Raw genomic sequence first — 25,053 nt, forward strand, 5'->3', positions numbered from 1 at the left:
TACTTAATTATATTGACAAGCGTCCCTCCCCCCTTCAAGAAACACTCAACCAATTGTATGTAATAGCTTCACCTTCAATGGTGTCAAACGGGTCGGTACTATGTAATCACTCAATTTTTAAAAAGAAGTTAGAATTTATATTAACTAAGTCTACGGACAACTTTTGTAATGCGCATGCGTTTGTGTGAATATGTGTATTTCGTGTCATCTATTGTATGTACAGGTTTGTGAGTAAGTGGGTTTATTTTCTTTCATACACACACACACACACACACACACATTATATATATATATATATATATATATACATATACATACATATATATATATATATATATACATACATATATATATATATATATATATATATATATATATATATATATATATATATATGTACATACATACTGTAGTTAGCTAATTTAGGTTAAACCCAAAATGTTTGTTTTGTTGTTGACAATAAATAGGAAACTATTAATTTTCTCTTTCTCTCTCTCTCTCTCTCTCTCTCTCTCTCTCTCTCTCTCTCTCTCTCTCTCTAATCTGTATGTATTTGCAAGACAGAATTACCTCTCTCTCCTTCTCCTTTTCTTTCATAGATAGATATATTCACGAATAAGAAAAACTTCAACTCTCTCTCTTCACGAACAGAGACATTACCTCCAAAATAATACCAATTAAACAAATACTAAAACAAAAACGTTATTCCTTCAGTTCCTACGGGAAAGACGGCCTCTTCCCGGAGATAACTGAGGTCATCACCTCGTCTGACAACGGCAGGGGCTTCAGTTCCTACGACCTCATCTCCAGGACTTTACACCAGGTGAGTGAATTTGGGGGTTTAAAATGGGTTGTACCTGGTGAGTTAAGAGTAGATTTGGGGGTTGAACAGGATGCACCTGGTGAGTTAAGAGTAGGTTTGGGGGTTGAACAGGATGCACCTGGTGAGTTAAGAGTAGATTTTGGGGTTGAACAGGGTATACCTAGTGAGTTAAGAGTAAATTTGGGGGTTGGACAGGGTCTGTCCACCCGCCTGTGGTGCTCGCACATGGTAACACTGCATCCCGGGCTTTAAATATGTGTAAGTTTTAGGTAAATAAAAGGATATCTGGGTGTACATTTGCAACTGAAAAGTGTTTTAATAATTTACTGTGTGAGAATTACACCGTTAATATTCGAAATAGGATATTGTTATTATTGTTGAATGTAAGCTGCTTTTTCGGGGTGGCGAATGGAACAGCCAGACACAGTGGCGAAAATTGCTTCTCTCGCAGTTCACTACGGCAAGATGTCAATTTTATTGGATCACACCTACTCTGCTACTAAGCTACATGTTACTTCATATCATATCTGGTTAAAACACACTTTATAAAAATTAAAAGTATATACTGATACACTTACGTGTAATCAAGTAACACATACCTTATTAGCAGAGTACTGTAGGTGTGGTCCAATAAAATTGACATCTTGCCGTAGTGAACTGCGAAAGAAGCAATTTTCCCGCCATTGCATGTGGCTGGTCCATTCGCCACCCCGAAAAGGCAGCTTACATTCAACAATAATAACAATATCCTATTTCGAATATTAACGGTGTAATTCGCATACAGTAAATTATTAAAACACTTTTCAGTTGCAAATGTACACCCAGATATCCTTTTATTTACCTAAAACTTACACATAGCGTAACTATTTAAAGCCCGGGATGCAGTGTTACCATGTGCGAGCACCACAGGCAGGTGGACAGATGGAAAAAAACAGACTATAGTGAGTTAAGAGTAAATTTGGGGGTTGAACAGGATGTATGTGGTGAGTTAAGACTAGATTTGGGGGTTGAACAGGATTTACGTGGTGAGTTAAGAGTAGATTTAGGGGTTGAACAGCATGTACGTGGTGAGTTAAGAGTAGATTTGGAGGTTGAACAGGATGTATGTGGTGAGTTAAGAGTAGATTTAGGGGTTGAACAGGATGTATGTGGTGAGTTAAGAGTAGATTTGGAGGTTGAACAGGATGTACGTGGTGAGTTAAGAGTAGATTTGGAGGTTGAACAGGATGTACGTGGTGAGTTAAGAGTAGATTTGGAGGTTGAACAGGATGTATGTGGTGAGTTAAGAGTAGATTTGGAGGTTGAACAGGATGTATGTGATGAGTTAAGAGTAGTTTTGGAGGTTGAACAGGATGTATGTGGTGAGTTAAGAGTAGATTTGGGGGTTGAACAGGATGTACATGGTGAGTTAAGAGTAGATTTGGGGGTTGAACAGGATGTACGTGGTGAGTTAAGAGTAGATTTGGGGGTTGAACAGGTGTACGTGGTGAGTTAAGAGTAGATTTGGGGGTTGAACAGGGTGTACCTGGTGAGTTGAGAGTAGATTCGGGTGTTGAACAGGGTGTACCTGGTGAGTTGAGAGTAGATTCGGGTGTTGGACAGGGTGTACCTGGTGTGTTAAGAGTAGATTTGGGGGTTGAACAGGATGTACCTGGTGAGTTAAGGGTAGATTTGGGAGCTGAACAGGTTGTACTCGGTGAGTTAAGAGTAGATTTGGGGGTTGAACAGGATGTACCTGGTGAGTTAAGAGTAGAGTTGGGAGTTGAACAGGGTGCACCTGGTGAGTTAAGAGTAGAATTGGGGGGTTGAACAGGGTGCACCTGATGAGTTAAGAGTAGATTTGGGGGGTTGAACAGGGTGTACCTGGTGAGTTAAGAGTAATTTGGTGGTTGAACAGGATGTACGTGGTGAGTTAAGAGTAGATTTGTTGGTTGAACAGGTTGTACCTGATGAGTTAAGAGTAGATTTGGTGGTTGAACAGGGTGTACTTGGTGAGTTAAGAGTAGATTTTGGGGTTGAACAGGTTGTACCTGGTGAGTTAAATTGTTTACTTTGTAATGACTACTGTGGTTGTTATTTGTAGGAGTTGGTGATGTTTATTGTTGTTGTTATCATACCGAAGTTAGTAAGACCTGAATCAGTCGCTTCTGTTTTATTTTCACCAATTCAAAAGGTTTACCTTTTAAATGTCACTCCTCAAGAGAAAGTTAATGAGAGGAAATATGCCACTTTGCAAGGTGAGAGCCTTTAAATGCATTGAAATATTTTCTCTCTCTCTCTTATAGAAATATGCAGATCATCAAATGCCTTGGGGTGTGTCCCTTACTTTATATATTTACATTATTATATTCTACTCCCCTTAACATTGTATAGCTCATAATAGCCGTGCCCTTTCTGACAACATCAGATCCACTGACATCACTCCTCCCTGACAACCATTCCCATTTGAGTGTAGCAACTCCCTTTAACATCTTTGGCTCTTTTATTCTCCTTGGCATCCATTTACTGACCTTGACAGGCTCTCACTCTGTTATCATCCCACCTGACATTATCCTTAATTATTTCAGTCCCTCTGACATGTTTGAAGGGCTCTTTTATCTAGTTTAGTGGAGCAGTGACTGAAAAAGTACTTGTAGAAGAGTTAGCCAGGGCTCACTCTCAAGTGAAGAGAAAGCAGAACTTCAGAATAGGTCCAGGGTAAAGCTATACTGATGAAATAAAGTCTCACTGTTATGGAAATGACATAAACTTGTCCATAATCACTGGAAGAGCTCTCTTATTTAGCGTAGTGGAGCAATAACTGAAAAATTACCTGCAGAAAAGCATTAGCCAGGGCTCGCCCTCAAGTGGAGAGAAAGCGGAACTAGAGAATAGGTCCTGGGTAAAGTTACTGATATAATTGTTGATGTTAAGAAATAACAACTTATCCATCATCAGATATTCAAGAAGTCATGAGAAAAGAAGCTTAAATATTCTAGGCGGCATAGACTGTTATTCTGCACAGGTGTGTTCTTTAGAATTAAAATAAGAAAGAATTTCCAGGCGCCTTTGGAGTGCCAAAATGAGCTCTGATTGGTAATTTTTTTCATATGACATTAACCAACTTGTCAAAGCTTGTAGCCTATGTGGAGACTAACTGGAATGTCTCGAGTCAACTGTGTCATCTTCAGTGAATAACTAGATTAGACATTTAAAATTATATGGAATGCTATTTTAATCCAGAGGGCATTTGGAATATCTAAATGAATTAACCAAGGCGGTTGTACTGCGGTATCCTAAAATAGATACCAATTATATTCCCCGTCGGAGCCCTGGCCAGGCCGACATGTTTACTTAGGTTTTTTGTGAGAATTGTTTGCCCTCTCCTCTCGTATTTCTCTCCCTCTCCCCCCTACCCCCGACCTCCGTCCTTAACTGCATCACCATCTCCTCGTAACTCTAGGCTCCATTATTGGCCCGTAGTAGCCAAATTCTTTCAAGAAGCAACAGCCTTTTCACCTTAGTCGACCTCGACTATCGTACTGAAAGTGGTAAGTTTTCTTTAAACGCGATAAAGTCTACGCTAAGGAGGCACGACGCCCGACGTGACATTTGATGAATTGTAACTCTCTCTCTCTCTCTCTCTCTCTCTCTCTCTCTCTCTCTCTCTCTCTCTCTCTCTCTCTCTCCAAAGGGGTGGTTTGTAAGTAGATGGGTATGGGGATTTTTTTTCTTGTTTTGCCTTTCTTGTGGGTCAACCCATCTTTGCAAAATCAGTCTGAAAATTGTGGCCGAGAGACGCGGGACTCAGGGATTGCTTCGTGGAATATTTTGGAATATTATCATGCTTCTGGCAACATCGTCTCTTCAGGAGCGCTGTCGTTTCATTGCGGTAAATTGCCATTCTTTTACTAATCTAGGGAAGATTTGAGTGCCTGGAGAAGAAGGTATTAGGTGAATTGGATACAATTATTGTCGACGGACGGACGTGATATTAAATATATTGCTGGCTTACAGGAAAGTTATGAAATTTATAAATTACGTGACATGGTCTACCAACATCAGTGTTCTTGTATAATTTCAACTTGCCCAAGTTCAAAGGGTGGATTTTGTTATCGACTAATTTTAGTGAATTGGCCTCTTTACCATAATAAAAAAAAATTGTGACTGCTGTTCATAGCAGTAATCCAGTTAACCGTGCTAGTTGTAATGGAATTTAGATGGATTTTCACTAACAGATAAAATAAATTAAAAAAAAGCATATGTAGGCCTATGGCATGTTATTAGTAAAATAATGATCTAATAGCAACCTTGATATATTTTGGTAATAATGTAATTGCATAAGGGATCCTCAGGGAAATGAATTGAGAAATTTTGTGTATTTTTTCAGAAAAAAATTATGTATTGCATGGTAATTATCACCCTTGGGATAATGGCTATATGAAAATAACGATACTGGGTCTCTCTCTCTCTCTCTCTCTCTCTCTCTCTCTCTCTCTCTCTCTCTCTCTCTCTCAGAACCATAAATATCAACCATTTTTATCACCCTGTGGAAAAGTCCATAAAATTCTTAGGGCATGTCGTTATTGAAGCTACGTGCATACAACAGATTTGTTCTTTGTTTACCGTATTGTCTGGTGGTGTGTTCCTACATTACTTTATCATTTTTGGAATTAATAGGTTGGTGTCAGCTCTGAACCAAGTCTTTGTACTATCCGTATGACTTTAAAAGTATGGCGGCAATAGCATTGTGGCTGACTGACAGATTGATTGGGTTGTTAAACGTACACTGATTTTACAGCAACAACATCGGTCATCGATTAATAATTGCAACAGAATATCGTTGAGTGATTCAATTATAAACCATTACGAATGGAATTGATACAACTTCTTTGGTGACTTTGAAAAGCCCATGCTAATCGCAATTACGAAACTTTTTGTACTGACTACCTAAGTTATAAGTACTTTGCTATGTTTTCATGTTCATTTATTAAATTTACAACAGTATCCAATTTTGCAGCAGACGTTTGCATACCTGTGGATTCAGGTGACACCTATTTAATTGCAATTGTCCAATACTATCAAACACCGTCATTTAAGTTTGTTTCTGTTCGACACGGCCAGTTGGCTTGTTTGCTGTTTGACGAAGAAGGCGAGGTAACCTTCTGACTTTGTACCTCTTCTACGCTAGTCGACAGACTTTCATCGTTCTGTTAAGGTGTTTGAAGTTTGTGCTCGATACCGGGGTCAAAAGATTTAATCTGTGGAACTTGTTCGATACCGTCTTCTAAGAAGACACAGGCTGTTATTATCGTGTTTTCTAAAAGGTAGGCCTATACATAACGAGACGTTTCGGTATAGTAGGAGTTTTTTTTTTTTACAATCTTGCAGGCTTTTCTTGGTTTTATACCGATATGAGATGTCAGATTTGATTAATTCTGAGTATCTTAGATTGCTCATGATGACGTGACAGTTCCTTCTGGCGACAACAGTAGTCACAAATTTTGTACAAGATTGGTTTTGTCTCGTATTCCATGTATTTGTTACTACTATTTGGTTGTGTTCTCTCATGATTAATCCTTTGTGGTTTGATGGTTGTTCCTGTATATATATTTGGGGGATCATTCATATATTGTATAGTATGGGAATAACTGCTTACATTTGCAGGTAGTATAATTCATGTTGGCTGGCCAGTAAGGGAACGTCAGCCTCCGTATTTATAAAGGCATCAGGTGGTACCGCTCCCACCCTGTGGGTATTGTATTCTGTTGCCTATTTTGACCCAGACTTCTGCGTGAGCTTAGTTACAATGTAACCAAATGTATTTCAGCCAGTAATGTGGGTTATCTTGGTATTTTGATACGGCGGGGTGGGCTTAAAACTTTGATTACGTTCATTGGAATAAATGGGAACGCATTAAGTGGATGAGGTGTCACCCTTTAGAGTACAGTGACAAAAGAGTAATCCAAGCACAGGTATTTTAACTCCAGCCTAATCGGTTTTTCCATCACATTGGAGTTGTGTGTGTTTGTGACACTGGTTGGGGCTTCAGATTTTTGTATTTTCATTGTGGTAGTAAGATGGTGTAGTACTAGGATACTCATTGCAAATGTTGAGAGCTAAATTTAATCAACCAGGAGTTTGTTTAGCTAGTTGTGGGCTGCAAAAGGTAGTGTATAGGTTTTACTCTTATAATTCAAGTTACGGCAAATATTTTATGCTATCAACGTTATTTGTGAAGCCCTGAAATGATCCTTTGGTTTAGATTTTGAAATTGCTGCTTCTTACTTGAGGTAGCACAAACTATCAACTGTTGCTATTGCTGAATGGGTCTAGTTTAGATTCGGTAGTTATTACTTTAAATGTTGAAACTTGGAAATTCCTGGCATTAACCATTGTGTTACCTGGTCAAAATTCAGTGTTTTGCTTTGTAATGTAATTTGTTGTGGAAGAAAAGCATTTTTTATATTTTAAGTTTTGATGTTTACTGGGTAGATTTAACTGGCACACATACACAATTGTGGATTTCACAACAAAAAATTCAGGAGTTTGACTTTCACCTTCCAGCTTGCTCGAGATGGTAACAGCGAGGTCCTTGCGTCTGCCCTGGCCCGCCTTGGAGAGCAAGGGCGCAGACGCATAAACAGCCTTGATTCGGACAAACTATCTCCCCTACACTATGCAGCCCGTTATGCGCACACAGATACCGTTAAAATCCTTATACAGGCTGGTGCGCATGTCAACATCAGGGGTCAGGATCAACTTACGCCCCTCCATTTTGCTGCTAGGTATGTCTGTGTATGCAGTACTTGTTTGTATAGAATAGTGTACAGATATATAAGTTCTAATGCTATGTATTTACAACATGTCATTAATCTTGCACCTTTGTTAGTATTGTAAGTCACGAATAAGTATCTACTCGACCTGAATGCTCTCATTCTAGTGCTAAAACAAGGCAATTAAGTCATCCCTTTTAGTATGGAAGGGATTAGACATTTGGTTAAATTTCCAGCTTATGAAGAATAAGACTTTATTCTGTTTTAAGTTCCCTCACTGATCTTTGGCACTTTCCTTTGAACAGGTACAGAAAACAAATCAGATCAGGACGCAGGCCAAGTCCTGTCCCCATAAAACGCCTGGAGACGACAGAGGAAGTGGAAGAGGAGGTAACTGAGGAAAAAGACACCGAAGAGAACAGCAGTCCAGAAGAGGAAGGGACGGAAGAGCATGTCCTTGAAGATGAGGAGGAAGATGAGGCAGAAGTGGAGGAGGCACAGGCTGATGTGGAAGGTGAAGCTAAAGGAAGTGATGAGACACTCGAACCGGAAGGAGTAGATGAGCCAGGTGTGTATGAGCATGAAGTTACTCGATGGCCTGACCTGGAAGTGATGGGACACTGTAAAAAAAACCTTTGCAGTTTAAACAACTTTGGACACTTGAGAAGTAATGTGTGGTTTCAGTAGGCAAATAATTCCAAATCTTACAAAAGTTGGGAATATAAAACTGATGACACATTAGTTAACAATGCAGCATTGCTTTACTTTACTGATGAGTTTAGAACTAGGAATTTTATGCTCAAAGAGCTGTACATACTTACACTTGCTTCTTAATTCTTTAGCACAGATGCATTTAGTGTGGGTTGTTCAGTCACAGTCGTGACATAGAGCAGATTAAAAGTCTCATAACACTGGAAATAATTGGTGGCTTCATTTGGTATATAAATCGAAGCTATACAGTACCAAGAGCTGCAATACACAAGTGGTTTAGATTTGGTTTAAAACACACCATTGCTTCAGTGATGTTTAGAACGAATTTTTTGTTATGCCAAAATCTGTGTACACATCTTTGCTAGCTTCTTAATTTTTCAGCGCAGAGATGCATTTAGTGTTAAGCGCAATACAAATTTTAGATATTTCCTGGAGAAAGTGAATTTTTCGGTATTGTAATTCAAACTTGACTGTCTTTTAAGTTTGTATAAATGTACAGCTGTTTTAATGGATTTAACTTAGACCTTGTTTTGTGGTCTGTTCAGTAAGCGCTTTTGTTATGACTGTATGTACATAATGGTTTTGTTAACGGTTTAATTTGGTATTGTAACGTAGTTTTTGGTTTTACACCTTAGTTTTAATCCGTACTTTTATTAATCAAAGGTTGTTTACTTTTAACAATCCCACTTTACTTTTTCATTAAAAAGATATGAAAAGATATGAAAATGTTTACTTTAGGTATTTTTACATCAGTTTTTAAGTTTGTTTTTTGGCAGTGTGTGAAGTGATATGTATTTTGGCAGTTAATCAGCAGAATCTAGTATTTTTGGTGTCAAATGAGAAAGATGAATTTAAAATGTTATTTGTAAAAAGGGTGCTCTTCCTCTTGCCTTATTCAATACTCTGAAGACCACTAACTGAAAGTAAAATACAGAAGACTGTGTACTTTGTACATAGCCTTAAATGGAGGTATTGCTGACAGTGCACCACATGGGGTGCACTGTGCACATTACTGTTTGCAGATTCCTTTTGTGTCCTTAACTGCAGAATCTTTTTAACCTTTTGCCTTGCCTCCATTCCTGCTTCTTTGCTTCAGTCTTGATGTTCAGCCTTTTTATGTTTAGTGTAACTGGGTGGGGGTTTGGGGGTTCTCTTAGGTCCACTTTTAGAGCCTTGTACTTTTACTCCCTGGATCTCTCTATTTTCCTCTCCAACCACCCAGTTCCTCTTTTCACTGTCATAAGCACTGAATGGTCGAAAGTGCCCCAGTGCTTGGTTTGGAAGCCAAAATTTCACAAATCGTACTTTGTAGCTTTTTCACAGTAATAGCCACAAAGCTTATGTTCTTTGTATTAGCTGCCAACAGGTTAGGCAAATGCATATGCTGGAATAAGTAGGGTCTGATGAACCCCAAGGGAGAATTTCTTCATTTTGTGAAGTCTGTACACTACAAAAGTGCTCGGCTCATTGCTGTTGCCAAATTATTGGTGGTCAGTTGTGCTTCATGTACTGTAATCACTGTTTTTAATATTGAGTACTGTATTGCAGTTCTGAACTGTGAATTTTGTTAAATAGAAGCAAACTTTGATTTTTTCAGTGTTTTAATTTGCTTTTTTATTAAATTTTGTGGTAATTTGTAACTATTAAATGTTGGTTGGTTTAGTTGAGATTTAATGTGGGAAGTAAACCTTAATGTAAATGCAGTGAAGAATCAGCAGTGCACATTAATTTTGAATAGAGATTCAGCAGTTCCAATTTGTTTTAAAAGCAGATTAAGTCTGCATAGTAACGGCTAAAACCCTGCTCAGATGTAAGCCAGATTTGATAGTGGTTAGTCCACGTAGTGAACAGGGGAAGTTTAAATGGAAAAGCTGCATAGACAAAGTTTACCTGAAGTGAAGCATGGCAAGATAAGGAGGTCCCAGGCCAATGGCATGAGCTACTTTAAGGAGACATTAACCCCACTCTTATTCATTGCCATTTTTTTTTTTACTTAGTAGGTATGATGTATAGTTAAACTAAATTTGGAAGCTTGGGCAAGTCAAATATAAACTGAATTACTCTGGAATATATTGACAAGGTTGTGAGTTAAAATGACGAGGGTGAAATTAAATGACTCGAGGGAGGCCTCTGAAGGTTTGCAGAGCACTGGAAGGGTAAGAATTTGCTAGAGATAATTTCAGTAGTGTTGACTGCTTCAGTTAAAAAGGTTTATTTTTATATATACCTCAAGGCTTATACTAAAAGTCCTAGAATAAATTTGTGTGGACTTAAAAGGAACAATACTAGTAATGTATAAAATGCTCAATATATAGTACTACTAGGAGAAATGTAACTCCATATGAAGTGGACAAGGTTAATGTAAGTGCTTGCAAAAAGGAAATCAGGACTTTAGATAAATGCAAAAGAAAAGTCTTACTGGAACTATTACATGGTGTTAGGCAAGTATAAGTAACAGTATGGCTCACAATATTAGCTCGATACAAATAAATTTAGGAGTACTGTTTTGGCCTCTTATTTTGCAGTTACAGTATTGGTGATAGCTGAGCCAATTTGAGTTTTACCTTTGGATAGGGATCCTGTGGTCTCATAGATGATGCGTTGTACTCGGCATTCACATAAATACTGAATGATTTGGCTCCTTCCATCCATGCTCTAGGATCATGAGTAGATGTGATTATGTAAGTGTGGAAGTTAATTTAAGTGGCAAATATTTTTGGCTATTAACAGAGATGAGGTATAATGAGTATGTTGGATCTTTTAACAGAGATGAGGTATAATGAGTATGTTGGATCTTTTAACAGAGATGAGGTATAATGAGTATGTTGGATCTTTTAACAGAGATGAGGTATAATGAGTATGTTGGATCTTTTAACAGAGATGAGGTATAATGAGTATGTTGGATCTTTATCATAATATCAATATGAATACCAAGCTCGTGTCTGAGCAGGTAGTTTTACCAATGTAAGCGGGCCAGGATGCTTGAAAGTAGGTTGATGGGGCCTGGTGCTGCACTAGTGAACAGATCTGTGCTTGTTTTATCATTCGCATAATGTTTTCATAGATTCTGAGGCAGCCTAGTTGATGCTAGAGGTTTTTTTTTTTTAGAAAAATCCATTTCCAAGTCTTTTTTTCACTTTCAAACAAGCTACCAAGACTGCCGGAAATTTCCTTTTTAGTGGTGCGTTTGATTGAATAATTTAGTTGTCAAGAAGGTGTAGTAGCATTAATCATCGTGTAAAGCAGTGGTTTTACACTAAAAAATTTGTAACAATAATTGTGTGAAGCAGTGGTTTTATACTAAGAAATTTGTAACAATGTGGAAAAACTTGATGAACCTTACTAGTCATTCCAACAGTAGACATTAAAATGTGTACACTATTCAAATACTCTTGTTTAAAAGATTTTTGGTGTTCGTTCTTCTAATTCCTCTGAATATTCAACTAGTACTGTAGCTTCAGTATGATATTAATTTTTAAACGACTATATTTTTTATTTAATTATGTTGATATTCAAGTTACTTTTCTTTTTATTATACTTCAGAATCTTACTTGGGCTTTCAGGAAATGCTATATCTCTCTCTGCAACCTGGTAACTATAAATAACAGAATAATTATTTTTCTTTTGGGTGTGTTAGCATGGGTTTAAGTCTTCTAATGGATATTTACTGTGGATGCAACTGCTTATGACAGGCTCTGTGCATCAGGTTCAAGTGGAATGAGTCCTGTTCAGCAGAATATAATATACTATTGTGGTTAAGGTACTTGATAGCAGTGCTTTATAGTAATGTTTTAGATTCAGTTAAAAAAGGAACAGCTACAGTACATTATTGGCAAATTGTAGAACAAATTTTTTGTAAGCATCAGCTGACAAAAGCATTGTTGAAGAGGACCTACTGTCTTATTTTGCGATGTGAAGTGAAGAACCAAGAACATGCATGGTGGTTTGTTTTTATGTTGAATGGCAAGTAGTCATCAATTATATCTGCATGTCGTTACTTTGATGCCTTTGTGTTTTTGTTAAGACTTTTGTCATTCTTGTTGATAATTTTTCCCATTCCAAACTCAGAATTGGTACCGTAACATGTTTGGAGAAACTACTTTTAACATGCAGAGTATGTGTAATCTCATAGAGTTAAGTACAGTTTTTATTATTCATCAGAGAAGAACTTTTTACTTTCCTAAAAGCCAGTGCCTTGGGACAGTGAGGTTAGGCATGACCATTGTGAGGCTGAAGGACTTCAAAAGTGATGTGCAGTATTTATTTATTACTCACTACCCAGTTGATTATGCTAGCTGAATCTTCAGCCTGCAAATAATTAATGACAAAACCTGTGAAAATGGACTTTGCAAAAATTTATGAAAGACAAATCGGATTGTAATAGAATGTAACACTCAACTCTTGGTGACTCCCTGTTGTTCAATAGGAAAATTTCAGATCTACATTTTTGGAGAAAGTAAAATAATTTTCATTTTTTTATAAGAATGCAGTGATATATTTGGTTCAGTGATGTAATACTTTACAGTATACTGTAATACACTTAAGCTGAAAAGGCAGCATTTTGATGTGGAGATTTCCATGCAATTGCATTTTGTATTGCTGCTTTTAGTGTATGAGTGTGATGAAAGAGCTGCCACAGATTATGTTGAAGGCATTTGCTTGAATTGCATTATGTTTTGTTCATTCTTTTCACCTTTTAAACTCACTAGACAAAAAATTTTGCATCGGGTGAGATCCTGTCTGTTTTAATGGGAACTGAAAATTTTATGTTGAACCCTTTTTCTGTATTTTGTCATATTTTGCAAGGTACAGTATAGACTGTATGCATTACAGTTTTAATGGAATGCTAATTTTGAGTATCATTCATGATGAATATTTTTGTTTATTCATAAAATAACTTGAGCAGATTGTGGGAAATTAGGTAAAATATACTTTTGTATTACTGTGTTTAATTGAATTTTGCAGTGTATAGTAGATGTAAGCCTGTTTTCAATGACTTGAGCTTCCCAACAGACAGTAAAAATAATATTTTCCTAACAGACCACCATCAGCTGACAGTTACATCCATGCAATCTGCCATCTCTGGACTCAGCAATGAAAGCCTAGAGGAAAACTCGGTCATACGACTCCTTGTAGACAGCGGTGCAGAGATCAACGCAAAGGATGTCTATGGCCAGACACCCCTACATTTTGCTGCTATGAGAGGAAATGACCCAGCTGCCAGAGATCTTTTAAAATGCCCACATATTTTGGTTGAAGTAAGTGAATTTAGAGAGTACAGTACTTTGAAATCAAGTTTTGCAATGTTTTGTTAGGTGTCAGGTGGTTGTGTCACGCTCTAAAGGAATGTTTCAAATCATGTCTTTTAAGGCGTACAAGGAAATTTGATTTGGCATAGGGCACTTTTTTACTTTTAATATTTTCATTTGCTTGTGAATACGACTAGATTTTACATGATTTTTATTTGCTTGAGAATGTAAGTAGATTTTACATGAAAACCTAAAACCCTTAGCCCAGAGTGAGTAAATTAAGATTAATCTGTAAGTTGCTGTCATTTTTTAGGTTTGTGTTTTGGTAATTTTCTGAAAACTTAGTGCAAACTATTAAAATGTTGTTGTATTGTGCTTAGCTGATGAAAACACTGTGTAAACTATTAAAATATTGTTCCTACCACAGTGGACTTATAATGTGGAAATTTTTTTTGCATTGAAAATTAAACTAATGCAAAATTCTTCACAGGCTCGCGATAGTCAGCTGATGACTCCTTTATACGTAGCCTCTACATATGGCTATGTTGACATTGCACGGCGTCTTATATTTGCTGGGCAAACCTCCTATCCAAAGATGAGTCTGCTCAGACTCCCCTTCACCGAGCAGCAATGGAAGGCAACTTGGTAAGTGTGGGCATTTACTGCTTTGCTTGTCTGAGTAGGATAAATGTTGGCATAAAGACAAGAGAAAATGGTTTTTTAATATACAGAGGAAGTGAGTCATCTCTATTGATGAATATTTACAATCTTAGCATTAAGCAAGTTGATTTGCATGCAAACTGTTATGAACAGAAAAAATCTGGATTTTAAAGTGTGTTGCTAATTGTGCAGTATTGATAATGACAATGTGCTCCAGTTTTTAAAAATGAAATCACTTGTATGTTTTGAACTTAAATACAATTTTTCTCCATAAATGGGAGGTTTTTCAACAATACTACTGCCAATTTCTTACAGTGTAGAGCCTTATTTGTGCTGTAAGGCTGTAAAGCATGCCTTTTCTTTTTTATAAGAATAAGTAAAGAAAGAAATGAGTAGGGTATTTCAAATTAATGTTTTGGATTTTATATCCCCAACTACAGTATGGTAAAAATTAAGCATGAACTATAGACAGTAATGATAATAGTACCCTGGTCTCATAACACCTGGAAAACATACTGCTTTTGTCATTCAGTGATCGGAGTTGGACTGCCAATTAGTGGAGCCTTCCCAAGGATCTGACATAAAGAAAGGCTAGGTGTTTTCTTGGTCTTAAGTCTTAAGAAGTACTGTCATGTATTTCATTGTTTTTACTGTTTTCAGGAAATAGTTGAATTGCTCCTAAACTCTGCCTCCACGATTGGGGGAAGCAAGATGGTAGACAGATTAGTGAAAGAAAGTGATACAGAAAGGGAAACTGCGCTGCATCATGCCGTGAATAATGGGCATTATAAGGTTAGAAATATGTGGAGGCATCATGTCGATCCATGATGAATGAATGATGAATTGTAAAGGCTTTGAGGATGTTAAATATAGTATAAGAAATATGAAAGGAATGAATATTAAATAATGCACTTTATAACAGTATGTCACTGGCAGAATTTGAATTTCCGAATCATCCTAGGAAAATTTTATTTAACTAGGCTTCTAGTCTTATAAGCTTCTGGATACTGTACAGTATTGCTGTAAATAAACAAATTAAACCAGCTGGTCAGATACATAGGAAGCTTATATAGTATATATTTTTACAGATAACTGAAAAGCTTATATTAGCTGGTGCTGATGTAGATGCCATGAATGACAGCATGGCAACTCCCTTACATGCTGCCGCTGCTGTGGGTGACACAGATCTCATAAAGCTGCTCTTGCAGGTAAGAGAACATCTTTAGATATTCAGATCTGTTTCTCTCAGTAAAGCTCAGGAAAGAAAGTTAACTGCTGTCTAATTAACGAGTTAGAATTAAAATTGTAATTGATGTGTTTCTTGTGACAGAACCATGCAAGATTAGAATGTGTGGACTGCAATCAGCAGACTCCATTGCATCGAGCGTCATACCACAATCAGGCAGAAGCTATTTCAGTACTCCTAGATGCTGGTGCTAATATAGAGAAGAGAGACAAGTAAGGAATTTTAGTTCATTCTGTTACATGAAGTATGTGTATGTTTTACATCATGCAAAGTCTGTGACCGATAAATGCACACATTTTGAATTTCAGGGATTCCTTTACACCACTTCTCATGGCTGCAAGTTGTGGTCAGGCAACAGCTGTACAGATGCTTTTGGAAAGAGGGGCAGATTTGGAGGCGGTTGACAAAGAAGACAAAACATCTGTCTTCTGGTGTGCAGAGCAGGGAAATTTGGAAGCACTGGAGGTATAATAATGTATTCATTGGATATATATATTTTACTCATAATTAAAGCCAGTGATGTACAGATACCACCTTACTTACAAACATTCAACTTACAAACATTCAGAGATACGAACAGACGATCGCAAATTAAAATTGTGTTCAGAGCACTCCCCTTTGCCACCAGTAAGTTCAAATTTTGTTATGCGCGCCCATTCTGTACATATAGAACCATATGTACAGTGTATTGTGTACAGTACAGTATTGACTTTATATCATGCTGTACTTAAATAGGCATGAAGAGTAGAGTAACCAGCTTAACAAACAATTCAACATACAAACAGAACGTAGTTCATTCGTAAGTAAGGTGGTGTCTGTATTTTATGAATGTATGCTTGATAAGCAATGTCACATTAAATCATGATTTCAATTTTGTTAATAGGAAATGGCTGTTCAAAATTGGCATGAATATAAAATTCTTGTCTTGGTGGAATAAGCTAAGATCTTTATTGCTTTAGACTGGTTAAATATGCCTTTCTATTACTCTTGGTTATGTATTTAATATGAAAGTTCTAAACTGACATATTTTAAATAGTAAGGAAAATTCAGCATGAAAATCTATAAATAAAATTAGACAGTTTTTTGTTTATATAAGGTGTACTGTCTTTTTCAAACACCTTATTAAAATTCCAGGTTTTATTGAAGCACGAGATATGTGCAGAATTAGTAGATGTGAGCGATCGCTCGGACAATTCGCCTTTACATATAGCAGCTTTTCATGGTTACGTTGGAATAATAAATGCATTGCTCAGTGCTGGATCCAAAATTGATAACAAAAATGAAGATGGAGAAACTGCCCTCCATATAGCAGCAGAAGAAGGTCAAGTAAAGTGAGTACAGTACAAGACTGTTTGTGGTTTTATTTCTGTGGTTTAGATTTGGTTTCTGTGTAATATACTAGGCATACTTATGCTCCAACTACCTTAAATGCATGCAGGTTTTAATGATTGTAGGGTGGGTATTATAAACAGAGTAATCAATGGATTACAGTATGCAATTTTTCAGAATAACATTGAAACAAATATATAAGGTTTAGTATATGAAATCATCAAGATTTTATAGAATAAAATATTTGGATAGACAAGAATAACCAAGCAGCATTATTGGAACAAAAAATAAACCATGTTTATTTAATTTTCTATTGTATTAATAACAAGTTACTGAAATTTGCCTGATATAAATATCCCCAACATGTGCTTGTAATCAAAATGACTCTTAGCCTAGTTCTTATGTTTTTGCTTTTATTTGCATGAAAGAAAATGCAAGTTGTTACCTTATGTTTCGTAATTTTCCAGGGTTGTTCGAGAACTAGTCAAAAAATACAACTTCCTCATATCTGATCAGAATGAAGAATCTAACACACCCTTACATCTAGCGTGTCTTCACGGTCAGAATGACGTTGTTAAAGTTTTGTTGTCAGCAGGAGCAGACGTACAGGCTAGAAATACCTCACTGTGGACACCCTTAGACTGTGCTGCTGCAAAGGGTCATGTGCTCTGTGTTCATCATTTGCTAGATTATGATGCTCCTTTGGATCCATTAGATAAAGTGAGTTAGTGTGCTTAATTTACTGCACGAAACTATTTGTGATAAGCTTCTTACTCCGGTAAGCATAAAATTGAAAGCAGTGTCAGCACTCTTGCTCTATTAAACTGATGTCAACTTTTGTCCAACAGCATAATTATGTATAAAACTCAAATTTGACTAGAATTTTCCTATAAATTATTAGAAAGTTATGGTTTGATTTAAGAGCAAACATTTCAGACCATTTATGTTAAATTACTGTCAATAGTTTTTGAGTTATAATGGTAGGAATAAATATTTTGGTGGGGAAATGATTGAAAACATCTTTTGCAGACTAAAACCACACCGCTACAGCTAGCAGCAAAGGAAGGTCATGTAGATGTCACTCGCTTGCTTTTGGAGCGAGGGGCTTCCTTAGCTGCTTGTGATGCCTCAGGAAGAAATGCATTGGAACTAGCCATCAGTGCTGGCAAAAGGTTCGTTGCATGTGTAATACAGTGCTTTGAAAATGTTTTTGAGCATAACAATGGCTTAAAACTGCTATTATATTTAACACTGGACAGTAATTACACTGTACCTTATTATTAACTTGAGTGGTACCTTACATCATGTTAACTTAGCTCTATCCGGCCATTCAGAATTTTGAAAATTTAATAGTGTAGCTTGCCCCGGTGTTTTTGATGTAACTTGACAGAAATATTAGGCAACAAATTTCCTATTTGCTACTGGTATTCAGTCATACATTTATCTTGTTCACATTACTTTTAAATTTATATATTCAAGTTATATACATACTGTATTAAGCAAATGGTGTTTTTTGTAATTACTGTAAGAACTGAACATTTTTCAGATGCCAGTTTAATAGGCATTCATGTCTTCTTGTTCTTGCTCACAGAGATGTCTGCATGGCGATCGTAAAATCACCAGAATGGCTGGTAGGCCTAAAGAATGTACGGCAGGACCATAAAGGCAGGCGCATCACTCCTCTAAGGATGCTTATAAGGAAATTCCCAGATGTTGCAGAAGCTGTCCTTGACAGGTAGGCAAGTTCTTCATAATTCACTAATGATCTAAATATTTTTGCAAGCCTGTTTATTCACTCATAATTTCTGGGTCTCAGGTGAAGAAATGCAAGGGGGTTTTCATTTACTGTATCAATTTTCAGGTTATGAATGCCTTAATGGAATCTAATTTCATCCCAAGATTGTAAAGGGTTAAGAAATTCTTGGAAGTTGGTTACTAAGAAAATAAACTTTCTGGTTTAAGGGTAGCATTCTTAATGAGGAATAAATTAGCTCCTGAGAAGGAAGGTTTCTAAACATTTTGTGTTGACCAACTTTTTAATAGATATACTTTAGGTTTACCAAGAAAATGGTCATGAAGCCATTTTTATTTATTTATTATTGGTTATCTCCTGTATTTTATTTTACTGGAAACAGTTCAACATTGCAGTAGTCTGTTGTTGTCCTCTATCGATATAATGGAGTTTTTTCAACTTTAAACTTGTTAACATTTATAATTGAAGTGAGTGGAAAAGTGAATTGCTGTGCCTCTCTTTGTTTTACCTGAATGCTCTTATTGAATTCTAGATGCTCAAGTACAAATGGGAAGGACTCAGACGACAAGAAATTTGAAGTCGTTTTCAATTTTGAACTGGTCGACGACACTTATGCAACAGGGTTACCGGGATCTGACATAGACTCGGTCTCGTCTGCATTTCTGGACAGTCCTTTTGATGATGTTGGGATGTTGTTGGATGAGGCCATTCCATACACAAATGATGCCAGGGAGCTGAAAGAAAACCATCCTCTGATGTTGATGGTCAAACACAAGCGTCTAAACCTTCTTGCTCACCCTGTATCTGTAACTCTGGTTAAGCATAAATGGATGAAATTTGCCAGGTATAGTACATTAGGCTGTTATGTTAACCTGTATGAAGTATAAAGGCTTAGTACTTTGTACTGTGCTGTATCAGCCTAGAAATATGTAACTGTAGCCATTTTATGATAAAATATGGTCAAGGATTAGATGATAAAACCATAAATTACAAAATGTAATATATTACATAAAACTGGACATTAAGAAATTTTTATCCTGTTGAAACTTCATACTGTAAATTCACAGGAAACTTTTTGGTATCGTAACAAAATATGATAAATGGCACTTTTTTTCACAGATGGGTGTACTACTCCACACTTATTTTCTACTCAGTATTCCTCACTTTTCTCACTGGATACATCTTGACAGCTAGGTGAAGCACCTCTTTTATTTAAACTGGTGTAATGTTTTTATGTGATTTTAATATACAGTACTAATTTGCATAGAGACTTGAAGAGCATTCCATATTATTAAATGTACTTAGTAAAACCTTGATTACCAAACAGGAACTGGGATTCGTTTGGAAACCATTCGGGCCTGCCTGAGGAAGTACAAGCAAAATTACAACAAGCTGTAGAGCTGCATTCATGTGAGGTATGTAATATTTTTTAGTATAATTTATGGCTCTTTCAGGAGCTTTACTCGTGTACAGATGTTTCTCGTAATTCTTCACACTGTGTACTATTTTTCTTGCTGTCATATTAATCTTACGATTGTATTGATGAAAATGAAGTAATTTACCTTGATTAAGATTGGCAAAATGAACCAGATTTGAGGATGGATTTGATTAAATGCTGAAAGAAAAACCATTCATGTGAGACAGTGGGGTGGGTACTCGTGGAATTCTGCTTCCATTTTTTCCTTTTATTCAGAAACATAGGTACAGTATATATTTGGTAAACTTCTTTTATTCCCCTTATACCCAAATTCACGTTCTGGTCTCATAAGAGATTATTGTAACATTTTTCTCCCCAAGCCTCATTTTTCTGCTTTCCTCTTATTTGTCACCACCTCAAATCTCTTGTGTCGTTAAGATCACATCCTTTGGTCATGCCCTTAAAGAGTTCAGAAATGTGACTAGGTTAGATTTTAATGAATTTTTAAATATTTATAATAATAATACTTAACCTAGTGTTTTATGTGAACATTAAGACTATCATGATATTCATGGAGCAAGAGGATTGGTAATATTGTGAAATTTGTTTAAACAGTTGACAAAGCAAGGACTTGTGAAGCATGAATACAGTATTGCAAAATGTACCAAGTGTTATATTCCAATTATTTTCGCATTTTATCATAAAATACTCAGTACAGCTATACTGTACACATTTATTTATAATAGAATGTTTCTTTTGTAATGGGAGCTACTGAAATAGAAACTACATGTGTAGAGCATATACAAAAGCTTATTTAACCACATAATTTCCTGCTGTATGCTAAAAAAATAAAAGTTCTCATCGCATGATCTGTTAAAAATATAACTTTGCAGTACAGTATAGACTTTCATTGTGATATTTTTAATCTGTTGCAGGTCTGGCAGAATGAGATTGATCTACCACAGAGTTTTTTCGTTGAGTCTGGTAAATGGGTTATCATTGTTATGGCAGCTATCAATATCATGAGAGAACTATTTCAGTTTTACCAGGTAAGCCTCCCATATACTTACGCAGTTGTCTGTATAGCATAACATATTTTTTATTATAAGTTTTCCAAAGTTCTCATATCTTGAAGAAAGAGAACACTTTTATTTTAGCATTTAACACCTGTGGACTGAAGCTTTTCCATGGGAATGTAATGTAATTTCTTTGTTCTGGATGACTATGAAGTCATTGTAATAAAACCATTAATTAGTCTAATTTATGTTTCAGAAAAACACAAGTTATTTTACGGTAAGGTACAATGATATGACATTACCCAAAGTGGTATACACACTACTCGGCACTATGCAAAGAAAGTGCTAGCTCACATTCACTCAGTAATCTGCATTTGATGTTTTATATCCGTATGATAACCCTATTTCACTCTTGCATCATAAATATGTATCTACGATACACATACTTCATGCATAAACAGTGGTATTTACCAGTGTTAGTAAACAATTTGAATAGGTTGGACCAGAGCTATTGTTTCAGTGTTCTGAGTAACTTGACAGTTTATTGAAAATGAAGTTTATTTTAGACTACAGTTTTATCAATGCCATCGTATGACCACAAAAACTTGCTAGGTTTTAAGAATATGGATCCAAGCATTCTAGAGCACTTGCATGACAGTAGAAATACATTCATACTTATCACAGAATAAGAGCAGAAGATGGCTGAAATGTGATTCTCATATGTTCACAATTGCTTCTGCAAATCACATTTATTATAAGAATGCACTTGATGTTATCTTAGTAGTTATCTAGTGTTTGCCTGTAGGTGTATTCAGTAATTTATAGAAATAAGAACCATGCTGTCAAGATGTGAAACATTATTTTCAAGGTAAATGTACTTAGGATATATTGTCACTGATTGATGATTCACTTGGCCCATGTCTATCTTCATTTAGGATTACTACAGCAAAATTTATGACAAAATTTCTGACAAATAAGTAAAAAATAAGAAAAACAGTTTTTTGCAACAGAAACATAAATAGGTTTTGCATTGTTGAAGCCTTAGTAATTTGGTGTAGGACCATCCATCCTTTCCTTGATCTGAAATTGGAGGAATGCTTTTACACCCAGTTTTAGGAAACTGTCCAGGATAATTGATCATGATTGGATAAAAGTATGAAATCTAGGCTTAAAAGCCAAGCACTGGGGCAAATAGGCCTTTCAGCATGTGTTAGGAATTTCAAGTTTCCATAATCTAAAAAAAAATTTTATAAATTCCACAAGATTAAGAATTTGACTACGATGGCGTACATAGCATATTTAGAATTTAGATTAGGCACTATTTTGCCTTTCTATAATTTTTAGAGACATCTGTGAGAACAAAAGAGTTTTTGTTAGGTGGTCTGATCAAAATGTCTTTTGATTAACAAATCCAAAATGGAGACGTGCAGATAAATTTTGGCATTCCGCAATGAAGCAGTTGAATACTGTACTGGTAAACATTAGTGATGATGGATATCAAAATATCTTAGGGCCATTGTTAATTCTCTGATATGTTTCAGACTTAGCATTTCATCTGTACCAGTTCTAGAAAAAAGAATAAAACAAGCTATACACTATCAAACATACAAAACTAGAAGAGCTTTAAAAATTAGTGAATGCTCACTTTATAACAAATGGTTAGTTTTAACATGTGTTTATCAGTATTCAGGAACATATAATGCACCAGTGAAAGAAAGAAAGCAAGGAAGAAAAATGTAATGTATACAGTAAATAAACATTGTGATAATAAATTACATGAACAATATCACCAGTTTATTTTCACTTTCTTTATATAGGCTCGTCTTAACTACCTTGGCCTGGAAAACCTGATAGAATGGGCTTGCTATATTACTGCTGTTCTAGTGGTCTGGGACTTCAACGACTGCGAAGTCAGAGAGGCAAGTATAAAATGTATATCTCTTAATATATTGTATCAAAGGCAGTTATTATAACGAGAAAGTTATGTACCATGACTTGACCTACTGTAATGTAATGATTGTGAATGTTCAAATTGAAAATTAGGTACCAGGTAAACTTGTGAATATAGTACATTTCATCAAATGATTTTATTGACTTTTACCTCAAGTGGTGGTTTCACTTTAAAATAACTACATATATTTTTATTGAAGCGATACATAAATCTTCAAATTACAGTACAGTACTGTGAATTTGTCACATAACATTGTTTTATTCTAGAGTTCTAATTGACCAAGTTTTGCTAACATGTTATTTTAATTAAAAGAACACCATTATGATCATTTGTGTTACTATATCAACATAGAAAAAACAACTGTAGCCTGGTATTGGATGAATAAAGTTATATTGACTAGTAATTCTTATTTTTTCATTCAGAACTGGCAGTGGCAGGTTGGAGCTGCGTCAATCTTCATGGCTTGGATGAATTTACTGCTGTTTATTAGAAAATTACCCTTCTTTGGCATCTACGTAGTCATGTTCACTGACATTTTGGCAACTTTTGCGAGATTCTTCGTAGTCTTCTTACTCTTCATTGTGGCCTTCGCACTGAGTTTTTACACGGTTAGTCTTTCAGCTGTTGCTGAAATGTTAAAAAATATAGCTGAGTACTGTAGAGAGTCTGGTAAAAGTAGAAAAATCTTGAACAGGGAATTAGTATTTGATATTATGGAATATAATAAAGTAATGAAATGTTGAAAGGTTTAGAATATTCCATGTTACCTAATAATTTCACCATATACTAACATTTAACAGTGAAAAATATAACAGGATTCATGAGATGGTCGTTGTAAGTCCATACATCAGTGAAAAAGATCAGAGTTAACTTCATCTATTCATTGGCTTCATTCTGACTTATTGAGCAGTATACTGAGAAGACTGTACAATGTTTAAAAATATGGAAGGCATTCATCTATATGATAAGTTTGATTGATTTTAAACAAAAATTTTAGGGCATTTACAAAAATCAAAATGTGGGGAAACGTTCCTACACATAAAATAACAGTAAAGGATCAATATTAAATGTATGTTTACCAACAGATTGCTTGAACTCAAAATACACAGTAGTACAGTAATGTACTGGTAACCTTGTATTATGTACCCTACCTAAGTTAATAAATTAATTGACTGTAAAAAGTTACGAAAGAAAATTCATGGAATGTGATGTTATGGGAAAATTATCCAACTTTGTTAACATGCATTTTTTTAAAAGTGAAAAATGTCAGTATTACCTATGAAATCGCCTCCTGAAATAGAGATATTTAAAACAAATTACAGTAATGCCTTTTTATGTGGGTCATATAGATGCAATTGAATTCTCAGCATGTTTTAAGCATTCTTAGATACAAGAACTATTGTTTGCTAAATTATAGTTGTGTTATCTGTGAAGTAAACACCATATTGTTCTTTCATACAATAATACATTTTTCAACAGGTCCTGAGTAATCAAACACCATTTGAAACACCTGCAAAGTCATTGGTCAAGACTTCTGTCATGATGATTGGAGAGTTTGAATATGATGCTATCTTTAATGAAGGGTCACTGCTGGTAAGGATTTTGTTTGTATTACTGTATGTGGTATTTTTTTATATGTAATTTATACTGTTATAACCATAACATTATTATAGCAGGATTTTAAGACTGAAGGTTTTTCATTTCTAAAGAAAATGAAAAAAATGAAAAAGTGGTCTTAGGGATGTTTTAATGTTCATTGGGTTGCAGTAATGATAATTTTTTTCTCTTTCAGTATCCAGACATCACGTATATAATTTTCATAGCCTTCATGATACTGATGTCAATCCTTATCATGAACTTATTGGTGGGTCTTGCTGTAGATGATATCAAGGCTGTCCAAGATCAAGCCGTTCTCAAGAAACTTGCCATGCAGACCCAGGTAACCTCATCAGATTTTTCAGTGTATGTGACCGAGATGTGTATGAATGACGTATTTTTGATGGTACTGTACTGAGATTGGTGTATTTGGAAAATGCTTTACCGTAGTTACGGTAATCAGTAATGTCAATGATTAGTTTAAAATGATATAACCAGTAAAACGTTCAGTTAAATTACCCAAAAGAAGTTTACAACACAGTATTAC

The 25,053-nt window shown here is 35.7% G+C and overlaps 1 protein-coding gene and 1 long non-coding RNA gene across 3 annotated transcripts in view; one reads left to right on the forward strand and one right to left on the reverse strand.

Annotated features, from left to right (window-relative positions):
• LOC136852966 (transient receptor potential cation channel subfamily A member 1 homolog) overlaps positions 1-25,053 on the forward strand; it is a 64,142-nt gene that overhangs the window by 36,321 nt on the left and 2,768 nt on the right. Inside the window, 23 exon segments of the mRNA XM_067128034.1 lie at positions 715-823; positions 7,370-7,590; positions 7,884-8,146; positions 11,833-11,880; positions 13,330-13,547; positions 14,029-14,113; positions 14,116-14,183; positions 14,859-14,990; positions 15,287-15,406; positions 15,529-15,656; positions 15,753-15,909; positions 16,579-16,775; positions 17,241-17,493; positions 17,803-17,945; positions 18,365-18,508; positions 19,059-19,370; positions 19,646-19,720; positions 19,854-19,941; positions 20,879-20,992; positions 22,777-22,878; positions 23,333-23,518; positions 24,390-24,503; positions 24,703-24,849. Coding sequence (XP_066984135.1) covers positions 715-823; positions 7,370-7,590; positions 7,884-8,146; positions 11,833-11,880; positions 13,330-13,547; positions 14,029-14,113; positions 14,116-14,183; positions 14,859-14,990; positions 15,287-15,406; positions 15,529-15,656; positions 15,753-15,909; positions 16,579-16,775; positions 17,241-17,493; positions 17,803-17,945; positions 18,365-18,508; positions 19,059-19,370; positions 19,646-19,720; positions 19,854-19,941; positions 20,879-20,992; positions 22,777-22,878; positions 23,333-23,518; positions 24,390-24,503; positions 24,703-24,849 — 3,424 coding nt within the window.
• The window catches only part of LOC136852969 (uncharacterized), a 335,646-nt gene continuing 333,615 nt past the window's right edge, over positions 23,023-25,053 (reverse strand). For both annotated transcript variants that reach the window (XR_010857288.1, XR_010857289.1), the window contains one exon: positions 23,023-23,537. This is a non-coding gene — a long non-coding RNA (uncharacterized lncRNA). The remainder of the gene's footprint in view (positions 23,538-25,053) is intronic.

Source organism: Macrobrachium rosenbergii, chromosome 26, assembly GCF_040412425.1.
Source record: "Macrobrachium rosenbergii isolate ZJJX-2024 chromosome 26, ASM4041242v1, whole genome shotgun sequence".
NCBI classification, from domain to species: domain Eukaryota; kingdom Metazoa; phylum Arthropoda; class Malacostraca; order Decapoda; family Palaemonidae; genus Macrobrachium; species Macrobrachium rosenbergii.